Source organism: Pleuronectes platessa, chromosome 14 (assembly GCF_947347685.1).
Source record: "Pleuronectes platessa chromosome 14, fPlePla1.1, whole genome shotgun sequence".
NCBI lineage: Eukaryota > Metazoa > Chordata > Actinopteri > Pleuronectiformes > Pleuronectidae > Pleuronectes > Pleuronectes platessa.
Genome location: NC_070639.1, coordinates 4,225,250 through 4,239,725, shown reverse-complemented (window position 1 = coordinate 4,239,725; position 14,476 = coordinate 4,225,250). Strand labels below are relative to the sequence as shown.

The window sequence follows — 14,476 nt, the reverse complement described above, 5'->3', positions numbered from 1 at the left end:
CATACACATATTGACATACACCAAACACATAATACATACTCATATTGATACACCACATATACAGTGCCTTGCATAAGTATTCACCCCCTTTGGACTTTTCTACATTTTGTCATGGTATAACCACAGATTAAAATTTATTTCATCATGAGTTTATGTAATGGACCAACACAAAATAGTGCATCATTTGGAAGTGGGGGGAAATATTACATGGATTTCACAATTATTTACAAATAAAATACTGAAAAGTGTTGAGTGCATATGTATTCACCCCCTTTACTGTGAAACCCCTAACAAAGATCTGGTGCGACCAATTGCATTCACAAGTCACATTTGCAAGTCACATAATTAGTAAATAGGGTCCACCTGTCTGCAATTTAATCTCAGTATAAATACACCTGTTCTGTGACGGACTCAGAGTTTGTTGGAGATCATTACTGAACAAACAGCATCATGAAGACCAAGGAGCTCACCAAACAGGTCAGGGATAAAGTTGTGGAGAAATATGAAGCAGGGTTAGGTTATAAAAAAATATCCAGAGCTTTGAACATCTCTCTGAGCACCATAAAATCCATCATAAGAAAATGGAAAGAATATGGCACAACCACAAACCTACCAAGAGGAGGCCGTCCACCCAAACTGAAGAGTCGGACAAGGAGAAAATTAATCAGAGAAGCAACCAGGAGGCCCATGGTTACTCTGGAGGAGTTGCAGAGATCCACAGCTGAGGTGGGAGAATCTGTCCACAGGACAACTATTAGTCGTCTACTCCACAAATCTGGCCTTTATGGAAGAGTGGCAAGAAGAAAGCCATTGTTGAAAGGGATCCATAAAAAATCCCGTTTGGAGTTTGCCAGAAGCCATGTGGGAGACACAGCAAACATGTGGAAGAAGGTGCTCTGGTCAGATGAGACCAAAATTGAACTTTTTGGCCTCAATGCAAAACGCTATGTGTGGCGAAAACCCAACACTGCCCATCACCCTGAGCACACCATCCCAACAGTGAAACATGGTGGTGGTAGCATCATGCTGTGGGGATGCTTCTCTTCAGCAGGTACAGGGAAACTGGTCAGAATAGAGGGAAAGATGGATGGAGCCAAATACAGGGAAATCCTTGAAGAAAATCTGATGCAGTCTGCAAAAGACTTGAGACTGGGGCGGAGGTTCATCTTCCAGCAGGACAATGACCCTAAACATACAGCCAGAGCTACAAAGGAATGGTTTGGATTAAAGAATGTTAATGTCTTAAAATGGCCCAGTCAAAGCCCAGACCTCAATCCAATAGAGAATCTATGGCAAGACTTGAAGATTGCGATTCACAGACGGTCTCCATCCAATCTGACTGAGCTTCATCTTTTTTGCCAAGAAGAATGGACAAACCTTTCCATCTCTAGATGTGCAAAGCTGGTAGAGACATACCCCAAAAGACTTGCAGCTGTAATTGCAGCGAAAGGGGGTTCTACCAAGTATTGACACAGGGGGGTGAATACTTATGCACCCAACAGATGTCAACTTTTTTGTTCTCATTATTGTTTGTGTCACAATAAAATTTATTTTGCACCTCCAAAGTACTATGCATGTTTTGTTGATCAAACGGGAAAAAGTTTATTTAAGTCTATTTGAATTCCAGTTAGTAACAGTACATAATGGGAAAAAGTCCAAGGGGGGTGAATACTTATGCAAGGCACTGTATTCCTTAAACCATACTCATAGTCAACACTTTATATCACACATCCCAGCTCCCTGATTCAGTTCGCACAGAGACAGTGAGTAGACCTTGGCCCACAATCTCTCCCCCAGACAGCACACTAACGCAGCTGCACTGATACAGCAACATTATCACCTCTGGTAACCACGACAACGGAGTGCACATACGACATCTTCATCACGCGACATTCCAAGAGGATTTAATCTATGTGCGCACTCTGTTTAAGCGTCTTTCTTCCTGTGCAGCCTCCTGCGTAGAACTAGAGACCCATGCATGTTCAATTGCTGGACACCGCGTTTTCCTGACCTGTGACCTCTGAATAAACTTGCTTAACTTCAACTTGAGAACGACGACTCCTCTCCTTTGATTTCCACCCGCAACACACTGACCTCTCACATCATGAAGGTCATGGAAAGACTGGTCCTGGCCCACCTCAGACCGCTGGTGGGCCCATCACAAGACCCCCTGCAGTTTGCATATCAGCCCCGTGTTGGGGTTGATGATGCAATCATCTACCTGCTGCAGAAGGCTTACTCCTCCCTGGAGAGACCCAACACCTCAGTCCGGATCATGTTTTTCGACTTCTCCAGCGCCTTCAACACCATCCAGCCCAGACTGCTGAAGGCCAAACTGGAGGGCACGCAGGTGAGTGCTCCCCTCATCGCTTGGGTCGATGACTATCTGACGGGCAGACCACAGTTTGTGAGATTACAGAACTGTGTGTCTGATCGTCTGATCAGTAACATCGGGGCCCCCCAGGGAACTGTGCTGTCCCCCTTCCTCTTCACCACATACACTGCTGGCTTTAAGCACTGCACTGAGACGTGTCATCTGCAGAAGTTCTCTGATGACACGGCCATTGTGGGGTGTGTTGAGGGCGGAGGGGAGGCTGAGTACAGGGACCTGGTTGACCGCTTTGTGAAGTGGTGTGGGGAGAACCGCATGCAGCTCAACGTGGCAAAGACGAGGGAGATGGTGGTGGATTTCAGGAGGACCAAGCCCCTGCCCTCTCCTGTCTGCATCGGTGGGACGGCTGTGGAGGTGGTCCCTGCATACAAGTACCTGGGTGTCACACTGGACAATAAACTGGACTGGTCCACCAACACAGAGGCCGTCTACAAGAAGGGCCTGAGCCGGCTTTACTTCCTGAGGAGGCTCAGGTCCTTCAACGTCTGCAACAAGATGCTGCAGATGTTCTATAAGTCTGTTGTGGCGAGCACCATCTTCTTTGCTGTGGTGTCCTGGGGTGCGGGCATCAAGGCTAAGGACGCCAACAAACTGAAAAAACTGATTTGGAAGGCAGAGTCTGTGGTTGGCTCTAAGCTTGTCACCCTGGAGGAGGTGGGGGAGGACAGGATGCTGGCAAAACTGCTGGCAATCATGGACAATCCCTCTCACCCCCTCCACAAAACACTGGACAAGCTAAGGAGCAGCTTCAGCCACAGACTCATTCAACCCCGCTGCTCTAAGGAACGATACAGGAAATCGTTCCTCCAAACCGCAATAAGACTGTACAACTCATCTACCTCTGTCAGAGCCACCATCACAGAACTGCACTAAACATACCTGTCTCAATTCATCATTTCATACAATAATATTGTCTTTTGCACACTCTGTCTACATATTCTTACACTCACAGTATATTATATTATCTATTGTATCGCCAAATACTTATATTGATACCCGTACTATATATCATATATTATATCATACTCTTTGTATATTCTTTGTATATATAAGTCTATATACACATATTTTATTTATACATGTGTACATGTTATTATTATTATATTTTACTATTATTATTATTATATATACTGTTGCTGCTATTATTACTAAATACTGCTATTATATTGGTATAATTACTATCATATATAAATGTATATTATATACTATATATACTGTACTATCTTTTTATATACTGTCTAACAATAACATTACCATCATATCATCAGTACTATTACCATCATCTGCCACTGCACCTTATCTACCTATTTTATCTTTTGTTTCTGTTTTTATTCTTTCTACCGCAATATTTTATATTTTATATTTTATTCTATTGTATTGTATTTTATTGTATTCAAATGTACCGGCTGCTATGACGACTTAATTTCCCCTCGGGGATGAATAAAGTAATCTATCTATCTATCTATCTATTCAACAGTGTAATTGCTATTCTCCCCCGAGTTTGTGTGTTTCCCTGCTTTTGACAAAAACAAATCTTCATTCTCTCAGCAGGTGTTTATTATGGCACGAAACCATCCGGCAGCTTTTCAAACCACAGCGTCAATCCTTATATGTTGTACTCATTACAATAAAAAACAAAAGAAATTTGTTGTTTTCATGATCAGTGCCTCCATCCCCTCCAAACGCAAACACACTTTCATTATTCACTTGCTAAATCTGCCACTGACCCTCGGCCTCCCCCACACACTCTCACTTCACTCTGAACACATGTTGGATTTCAGACAAAAGACATTTCCAAATGATGGAAGCTTTCCCAAATGTATCGCGTTTCCTTCAATTTTTAAATAAGGTTTGAGGTGAACATCTCTCAGTTCATCATACGATTCAGTCTGTGGCTCAACTTCTTCTGGTTGGATTCAGTCCTGTGGCGGGCTGCCGTCATAGTCCACACTGCTGCTCTCTGCTGGCCAGTTACAGTTTGGCGAACTGAATCAGGTTCCTGTTGATTTCAGCGACGTTCCTGCAGCCTGAACCATATGAATATAAACAAAAAATTACAGTGTTGAGATTAAATATTGCTGAATGTGCACAAAATGTATTCACATTCAGCTTTCAGTGACTTGACATCTCAAAGGCCCCATTCACACCAGGCCAAACGTGTCTCTCTCGTTGGATCTGATTTCATCTCCTTACACAAGATTTCTGTTTGCAGAAAACCGGTTTGAAGAGTCAGCTCCAAAACATTGTTGGCAAAGTTTCACAACCAACTGAGTAAGTACGACTGAGAACGTTCTCTCGCTTGCATAGAGAACTTCATTGGACGTAGACAGTGGCCGTACACAGGGGCACTGGATGGCAAACAGAGATGGCAGTGCTGTATTCTTTTTTACAACATTTTAAACTAGGTTTTGTATATTTTAAACTACAAGTGTTCTACAGTTTCAGTTCCGTGCCTAACATTATCTGTGTCGTGTTCTACATATGTGCATCAGAAAATACACTGAATGTTCTCAAATAAAATGAAATGTTAAATTAAAAAAAAAATTACCTATTACTTTTCTCCCCTCAAAATGTAACTGTAGAAAATGAAATACAATTTCTCAAATTGATTTTGATCAGTAGTATTTTTTGCCCGGTTGTTACTGGCCCCCTCAGCTCCCTATTTCCATAGTACCCACATCACAACCTCATTGTGGATCTCAAATGCATCCACAATGAGTCCCCTGCGATCACGCGTGTAACTTGTTTTAACATGAGCAGGGCCTGACTCACCCGATAAAGCCATGGACAGACGGAATTCATCATTCAGGATTTGCAGTACCTCCCTCACTCCCTCCTCTCCCTGGAAGATCACACAGGAACCATCATTATTATAAAACACAAAATTTCTTATCGTCCATAAAATTATTAAGGATCATCCTTTGAATTAAGTTTGATTTAATTCATGTGATCTTGACTGAATGGACGTCACTGAGTTTAGACGGTGTTACAGGTTACAGACTGTGTTCAGGTCAAGAACACACGAAGGCCTCAGCTTCTACCATGTCAGCGACTTTCAAGGATAAACTTAATCGGTGGTTAGGATGTGAAGCTTTTAACAAATCCAAGAACTACATCAACATAGTCAGACTTCAGTCAGTAATAATACTATAATGACAAGAAACAACTCAATCAACAATCCATCAAAGGACACAAATACACACAGAGTACCACACAGGGTCATATCAGTGCTGCTCTCCTACCTTGTATGCAAGGCCCCACACTGCTGGACGGCCAATGAAAACACACTTGGCGCCCAAGGCCAGCGCTTTCAAAACATCACTTCCTGTCCTGATGCCTCCGTCCACATAGACCTCGATCCTGCCTTGCACCGTGTCCACAATCTCTGACAGCGCATCGATCTGTTGGCAGCGGAGGCGGACTTGTAAGGCCAGTGCACTTTATCAAAGAGATGTCGACTGGCTTTCCACTGCACCTCAAGTTTAACTGTGTGTGTTGCCACAGACTGAAAAACATTTCCCTCAAACATTTTGAAGCCAGAATGACGGCAAACAAATGATATAATACTGTAATATTATTACTGCAATATCACTGTCACAATAAAGAAATAGTTTCACATTCTGAGAACATTTTGAGGATTGAAACCTCCCTCATGTCTTTGTCCTGAATATATAGCTAAGATAAGTAGATTTCATTAGAGAGAGACTCCAGTTGCAGTAATGTTACTCGCCTTGTGTTTTTAGAGCTTACAACAGTACAAAAGCCACATGATACAACTGCTCTAGCTGCTATAATACTCCCTATTCTACTGTATAGGAGCATCACCTCTAAGTCTACAGCATCAATCCCCAGGCTGTGATACCCCACTAAATAACTTTGGACAGGAAAATTCTCAAATATGCAATAAAATGTGATGTGGTCTGTGAGTACCGAGGCCGGTCCTCCGTCCAGCTGTCTCCCTCCGTGATTTGAGACAATGATGCCCTGGACGCCATGCTCCACGGCCAGCTCCGCGTCCTCTTTGGTCAGGATGCCCTTGATGATAATGGGCAGGCGGGTGATGGACTGCAGCCAGTACACGTCTTTCCAGCTGATAGATGGGTCCAAGGTGTTAGCCGGAATCCCATAATCCTCTGGCCCTGCAGTCTCCTGCTGGTACACAACGTACAACAACAACTGATTTATGCATGTAGTCGATGGACCACTGCTGTTTCTTGTGGGGGGGCAGGTCTGATACTACTGGTACATGGAGTTGATCTTTGGTGATATTTAATTTATTGATTCATAAAACAAAATGCATTAATAATTTCCTATGCACAAAAACAGAATCCTTAACCAGCATAAATAACTAAATTGAATTGATAACACACAAAGTAATTAACGCAAACAAGTTATAGAAACTCAATTGTTAACTTCAATCTAAAATAAAAATGGAATACTTTTTGTGTTCTACTAATTGCCAGTAGCACAGATTTTTATTAAGTTGGTCCAAAAAGTTACTTTTTTCAGTTTATATGCTTTGTCTATATAAAATACTACAACACCTAGCAGTTGAATAATTGCATTGGTGCTGAGTTAATCAATGGTTATGTGAATAATTTTCAAAATATTATAATATGGCAGGAAGACGTTATTTATAACTGTAACATGCAGGTTACAGTTTCTTCTTCACAGTCTCATTGATTATAACAGTGCTGATACAGCAACATTAAATCCCTCAACGGCAGATGTGCAAACCCCAGTGTTACCTTTACAATTGTCCCCCATAAGCATGGGCAAGTAGGAACCAAAGGCAATGACAATGTAAATAAGAAACCAAAAATACACATATTTACATATAAACTCATCTAATGATATGCAATATGTGTATTTGTTAATGACATTTTAAATTATATTATGAGCTTAATTCTAAGATACAAAATATCTAATATGAAACAGAAAGTAGTATTAATATATTTGCAATACAATAAGTAAAACATTTTTTTTTAAATAGTTCAAAGAATGCTCTAAAATGAAAAGGTAATAATAATAATAATAATAATAATAATTATAATTATAATAATAATAATAATAATAAAAGTACTGTCACCTGGAAAACTCCATCAAAGTTCTTGACCTTGAGGTGAGGTGGTAGCTTGAACTGGTTGCGGATGTCGTTGCGGCGCTTTCCGGTGTAGGGCACATCGACGGTGAGGACCAGGGCCTTGTATCCCAGCGCCTCGACACGGTGCACTATCTGCTCTGAGAGCTTCCGGTCCCGGTACACGTACAGCTGGAACCAGCGGTATCCGTTCGGTGCTGCTGCCACGATCTCCTCCACCGAGCAGGTGGAGTAGGTGCTGGTGATGTAGCAGGTGTTCAGGGCCTCCGTGGCTGTGTTGAGAAAGATGAGAAGTGACTTTATATGTAGATCCAAAAATCCTCTGGGTTCTCTGAGAAGATCTACCAAAGTGCATTTATTAATCAACTCAATTATTGAAAGCTCAGTTCAGTTTAATATTAAATGAGGAAATGATTTTGTGTCCTGTACAACATGTCGGCCTTTATTTGAGTCATATGCTTCCATCTAGTGTTGGCTATATGCTACGTTATTACTGGATAATAGTTATAGATAAACACAAATTTGTTAAAAAAACAATGATCTTTTCAATTTGAGAAAGGGTTTCGTCAAATTTGGAACCAAAACCTCGAACTCAAACTAAATTAAGTCAGGGCTCCTCTATTAAATCTTCCACGTATCAGCTCAATTCAAATGCTCCTCGCTGACCCACAAACACAGAAACACAGTCCTCACCCCGAGCTGTGGCCACCTCTCCCTCATGCCAGGCCAGGCAGTGGAAGGCCGTCGGTGCGATGCCCACTGGAAAACTGATTTCTGTCCCCTGCACGGTGGTCCGTGTGTCGCTCACCGACACGTCCCGCAAGATGCGAGGCCTCAGACGGATCCTGGGTGTGGAGAGCAGATGAACATGTGATATCAACATGATGAAGGGGGTGAAGTTCAGGGAGATGACGCTGTTCACTCGGGTGAAAACTACAATGTGGGGAGTGTGTAGGAAAAAAAGCATCTTTTGACCAGTTAAAGATCCGCGGAAGGTTGAAGTGAACGCTTATAATTATTTTATTTATAATTGATTAATGTCCAGGTTATTTAGTCGATTAATTGATTAGTTCAATTATTCAATTGCTTTGCTTTGCTTTACATAACAAACACAAACAAAAGATAATTCAGCTCACGCCACTGCAGTCACACAAAATGACCTATTTTTAACATTGAACAGCTGAAACCATAGATATCATTGATCTGAAAAATTTGTGGCCTGATAAATGATATGACGTGGCTATTTAAATGAAAGCTGCCATGGTATGAATCATATACTACCTCTAATGGTAGGGAAGTTTATATTGTTTCATATGTGTTATGTTATAAAATGGCACATATCTATGAAAATTACTTCATAACATTGGTATGTTTAAAAACTCAAAATATATAATTACGTAAAGTAAAAGTACATATAAGTAGTATAACACTGACTGTCTGCCTAATTTTTCTCATTTGGAGAGAAAAAAGTCTTGACCTGTGATGGAACCAAACCAGAATATTGATACAGTATTGCAAAAACATGATGATAATATTATATAAGTCTATATATAAGTCAAAGAGAGTCTATCTGTCAAAGGCAAATCCTTATTGTGATGATAACCTGCTGTTTTTCTGAGACACACCATATATCTTGGAATCAGGAGAAGCTGTGATTCTGTTTTCCCAAACCTCGGAGGTAACATCATCTTTCCAGGACACAACCCAACCTTTATTCCTACTGGGAGAAAGAAATTCCAACCTGACGCCAATTGCACCGGCGAATAAATCCTTGGTAACAGGTTTGTTGGAGCAAAAACATGTATGCACACATCATCGCAGAGAGGAAAAGCCCAGTCTATAGGTTTTCAGAAAGACATGAGCAAAGCTGAGAGGAATGCACGAGGAGACACGCAAAGGAAAAACATTCTGACAAGATACAAAAATAACTTGGTCCCATTGGAAACAACTTTCAAAACAGGTCATTAGTCTTTATAAAGGAGCTGGAACAACAACCCTGCATAAACTCCGGGGGGAATATAAGTGTCTGTTTGTGATCAGAAGGAATTAAAACCACACGTACAAAACTGTTTAAACTGAAATTAATTACAGCAGATTAAAGTCCACAAAAACTATGATTTACGATCTTTTCCAAGCTGCGTCCTCGTCCGACCAGGAGATGAAACACAAATCTTGTCAACCTCTAGAGGTGAAAATACTTTATTCAGCATGTCAGTACGTGTCAGTGAGTTTAGGTGACACTGATGGCACTAAAAATGTCAATAAAAATCCTGTTTACTCTCTGTGCTGTGTAGAGGAAACCCGGCATGTTACCATAAATACAGGTATCCAAGTATTAAAAGGGACTGTTGCTGCACTGATTTTGTGTATTTGTTTTGAGACTGTAAACTGTACCTTTTATAAGCCAGCAGATTGTCGTCCCTGGTGCAGCACTCGTCTGCTCCGGCTGCGTAATAATCCCAGGTGGCCTTTGAGAGATGCTCTTTGGCATACTCCTCAAAATCTGTCAGGCATACCATTGCCATCTCTGCACAGCGCCCCCCCTCTCTGTTGGCGGGACAGAGATCAGAACATCTTCAGTCTCAAGCTTATTCACATTGACAAGAACGAAATTTATAATAAACAAACTATGGCAAACAATACAGCACATTTCTCTCCCCACAGTCCCAACAGCCAGCCATTTAAATTCACTATCCAGATTTTAATTGGAGCTGCACCAACTTGTAAACACTCACAAATATCAGTTCCCTAAACATGTCTTTTTTGCATCTAGATCCATGAATTATTCTATGAGAAATCAAGGTAAAAAGTCAACAAAAAAAACTTGTCTCAAAAAAAATTCCTGGAAAATGTAATGCCAGGTGTACCACATCCTTCCACCAGTCATTTTGGTGTAATCCTGCTTACTAACAAACCAACACATGGACAGGGTTGAAAACACAACTCCAACAGTTTCCTTATGAAGCCACACTTAACTTCAATAGATCTGGATTTTTGGGGATCTGCACCAAATTGAACACACTCATAAATATCAGTCCCCTAAATCTGGCAGATTTTTTTCATTAAGATCCACTTCAGAATTTAACAGGTTCTTCTATGTCCCATTCCTGTAAATTTAATGAAACGTAATGTGTTTTTTGCATAATCCTGTTTAAAGTCAGACAAACACCATTAAAAACATAACCTCCTCCAAGATACATTTCACCACATGGACAAGGCCGTATAATGATGGTTCACTTAAAATATAGATTTTACTACCAAAATATCTCTTGATCTAGCAAAATAATATTAACTCACTCTTGTTACACACAGTCAGTTGTTTTTGTTTATCCCAAACTGTTATCTCTCCTCCAGTGTCAAACAGGATCTGTCACTTTGCATGTGAGACAAGAAGCTACAGGCACCAACAGACAACAACAACAAGACTTACCCCAAACAATCGATCCGTCATAAACAAAGTCCGTCCCTCTCACATGACACATCCTCCACAGACGACTGGAGCTGCAACATCACCCCTCAAACTCAAACACCCCTCAGCAAATGTGGAACTATCACGCGGCCAACAAACTAATCCGTCACGCCTCAAGCTGAGCAACTTAAATGATTATTTTACTTTTGTCGATGTGGACCCTTAAACTGGTTTAAATCCTGGTGTGTGTGTGTGTGTGAGTCCTTGTGTCGACTGTGTTGCTTTTGTGTCGCACAGAATCAAACTTTCATAGAGCCGCTATAAAAGCCAGTGACAGTGAATGTGACCCGAGGGTGACCCCTGCTCTTATTGTGTTTCCACAAGCTGGAAATGTGCTGATGGTGACTGCAGCTATAGTGAGGACAAGAGGTGTCTGACACAGGGCAGCGTGGTAATGATGGTAGATACAGTAGTGTAAGTATGGCCACGCACATTTACACGCTCCGTACACACAATCCTACATGCTTACAAATACAGTACATACAGTAGTGTGCGTATGGCCACGCACATTTACACGCTCCGTAACACACAATCCTACATGCTAACAAATACAGCACATACAGTAGTGTATGTATGGTCACGCACATTTGTTGTGTTTTAGTTGAGTTTACTCACCGATTACAAATGTTCATTCTCACTCAGTAGATTTTCCCTCTTGTCAGACTCATAACCTGAGAATAAAACACAGGGAGTTACATCACCACTGCAGATTATACAGATACTCTACTGCTGATACTTCCAGTACTGAGAGTAATACTACTACTTTGACCAATACGGCCAGAGCTACTGCTTCTACTGTTAATATAGTGCTTCTACTACTTCCAGTACTGGTGGTACTACTACTGCAAACATTACATTACAACCATCACAAAAACAGAGAATATAGTACACAACTACATTACTAATGGGAGTACCACTACTGCTAAAGTTAGAAGCTGCTACTATCACAAATATTTCAGATATTGATAATAATAGAAAAAATACTTGTGGAGCTTCCTCTAGCTACTGATAGAGTTTCAGATTGTAAAATGTTAAACACTGTTGTAACCAACACCACCATCACTATTACTACTTCTACTTCTACTACTACCATATTATATATTTATATAAGTGTTGGATTCAAAAAAAGTATTACGTTGTTGAATTTGATTACTGCTGCAATAAGTAGTTCTATAGTATTATAGTGTTTTTACCAAATCAAATAAATACATCTCTCCAGCACAAATCCTGTTGTATAAGTTTTTCATCTGTGAACACTTGAGGGCAGTGTAACACTGACTGAATCTGAAAGACTGACCTCCGTTCTTAAAGAGACACTCAACATCTGTCACGCAGGTAAACACAAGCTTCAGTTAATGTGTGTGTGTGTCTGTGTATGTGTGTCAGTACTTCAGCTACTAAAAACTTTATAGAAAAACCATAGATGTCTGTAGTTAGTAAGTTCTGTAATAATAATATCTGAAGTAATATTTACTGTAGTAAAAAAGACACCGCACTCCACACTCCACACTCCACAACACTGTGACTCTGTAACTCTACCAACCTGCTTTTCTTTTCTTTTAATATTTAAACAAACTAGAAAATATTTGATGTGACAAGTAAAATCTGGATTTTACATTTGAGTTTTTTTCCTTTATTTCTTTAACTTAAGAAAGACTAATAAGAAGGCCAATGTGAGCTTTAAAAAGTATTAAAACAATATTTACATATTTGCAATTATACATCCCACTTCATCTTTGTACTAAAACATTTGCAAAACTATGCATAGATACAATTTAATTGATAAAACGTGTTGTCTGGAAATCGCAGTATATTTTTACAATCTTAATATTTCCTAACCCTGACTTTAATAAAATTGGTTTATTTACTGTGAGTAAATCGTTTTTTCCAGTGTGGCTGGATGTGTGTGGTGAATGAGAGCTCTGTCCTGTGTCGGCTGTGAAAGGTGACGTTCATTGAATGGCTGCTGAGAGCACATTGTCCAGGTGAGTTTCTAGAATACCTGGTGTTTGGCATTTAGTGTGAAATACAAAAAAACAAGGGTTAGATCTCATCGGCTTCTGTTATAGATTATTAGTTCAACATGGGCCTTTAGCAAGCCTGGTCCTTGTCTCATCCCCAGGAAATAAACACAACCTGACACCTTGTTGCTGCCATTAAAATATCTGGAAAGAGAAAAAAACCTGTAGTTGTCTACATTTGGCTGAAAAAGGTCAAATAAGCTGATAAGTAGAATTCAGCAAAATGTAAATTAAAGTCAGTGAAGGGGATAAAATCATTGTCTTACCTTAAAGTCAGCTGCTTGTCCAGCTTACAGTGCGTGTTGGCTCCCTTCTCATGTGACAGGGTCATGTCAGAGGGCAGCCCCCCCGGCCCACCTGACCCCCCTGTACGACCTTCCCCATCCCCCCCACACCCTCCCAGTCCCCCTCACAGAGTGACGCTCCTCCCTCGGTGGCGCTGCACCAGCTATAGCCGTCACGTCAGCACTCTGAACCCCGGCCTCTCTTTGTGCCAAAAACACACCAAAAGCTGCAGGTCAATGGCTTGTTGTCCCGTCCTCCTTCTGTCTCTACTTCCTCCCACTTTTTTCAATCATCCTTCATCCCCGTCCATATAACCAATTTGTCCTTTATTCCTTTCGTTTCTCCCTCATGTGATCTTCCCTTCCTTCCCAGCTGAAGGTATTTTGTTTGCGCGAGTTTGTCCAAGCAGGTCAGTCAATATTTGTCAAATGCAAATTAAGTTTACATCCTGGTTAATTATGAATCCTCACTGCACAAAGTTAACAGCAGTTCAGATTTTTTTGGGGCTACTCATTTCCTAGTTTTCCGCGGAGCTGGACTTTGCACTCACAGGTCAGGAGTCTAAAATAATAAAGACTTTTTCCAACTCAGATTAGTTTAGCTTGTTTAGTTTATGAGTTTATTTTATACACAATTTATAAACAGTCCATCACATGTAAAGCGTCAGACAAATCTAGTCTCTATTTCTGAAAATATTTCTAACGCTCAATGATCACATGACTGATTCGTTTTGATTTATGTTTAAAGTTTTGTTTTAAAAATACTGAAATAAGCTTGATTATTTTCTGATAAACGTGTGAATTCAGCTAAATTCTTCTGCTGCCCTCACCGTGGTTGCGATAGTTTTGCAAACTTATTTGAATGTAATTAGAAATTAATTGAAAAGTATTTTTTCCTATATTTAGTTGCTTAAAGTTGCAGTGTGTAGAATTTAGTGAAATTAAGTGGTGAAGTGTCATGTTGCAGCTGAACACCACTCACCTCATCCTCCCCTTCCTGTGGAACCTCAGTTTTCAAAAGGTGTTTAGTTTGTCCAGTCTGGGCTACTACAAGAAACATTGCGGCCTCCATAGAGAGGACCCCTTTGTTGTTGTTAAATTTAACAACAATTTTTAAAAATTAGATGAAAAACAATCGTTACAAAACAGCACTAGGATTATTTTATAATAAATTTCTGTCAATAAATCCCTTTCACCTAAATCTTACAG

At 40.4% G+C, this 14,476-nt stretch overlaps 1 protein-coding gene across 2 annotated transcripts; it reads right to left on the bottom strand.

The window, feature by feature from the left end:
- Positions 1-3,931: 3,931 nt before the first annotated feature.
- On the bottom strand, positions 3,932-13,374 carry hao2 (hydroxyacid oxidase 2 (long chain)). Of its 2 annotated transcripts, none has more exons than XM_053439945.1 (9): positions 13,250-13,374; positions 11,578-11,633; positions 9,888-10,040; positions 8,187-8,338; positions 7,482-7,765; positions 6,323-6,544; positions 5,635-5,793; positions 5,165-5,234; positions 3,932-4,419 (listed from the first exon to the last, which is right to left on the bottom strand). In XM_053439945.1, the coding sequence occupies exons 2-9, from the start codon at positions 11,592-11,594 to the stop codon at positions 4,364-4,366; spliced, it is 1,113 nt and encodes a 370-aa protein (XP_053295920.1). In that variant the 5' UTR covers positions 11,595-11,633; positions 13,250-13,374; the 3' UTR covers positions 3,932-4,363. The 2 variants fall into 2 exon arrangements, with proteins under 2 accessions (XP_053295920.1, XP_053295921.1); XM_053439946.1 differs by having other exon boundaries at positions 6,323-6,541.
- Between the last annotated feature and the right edge of the window lie 1,102 nt (positions 13,375-14,476).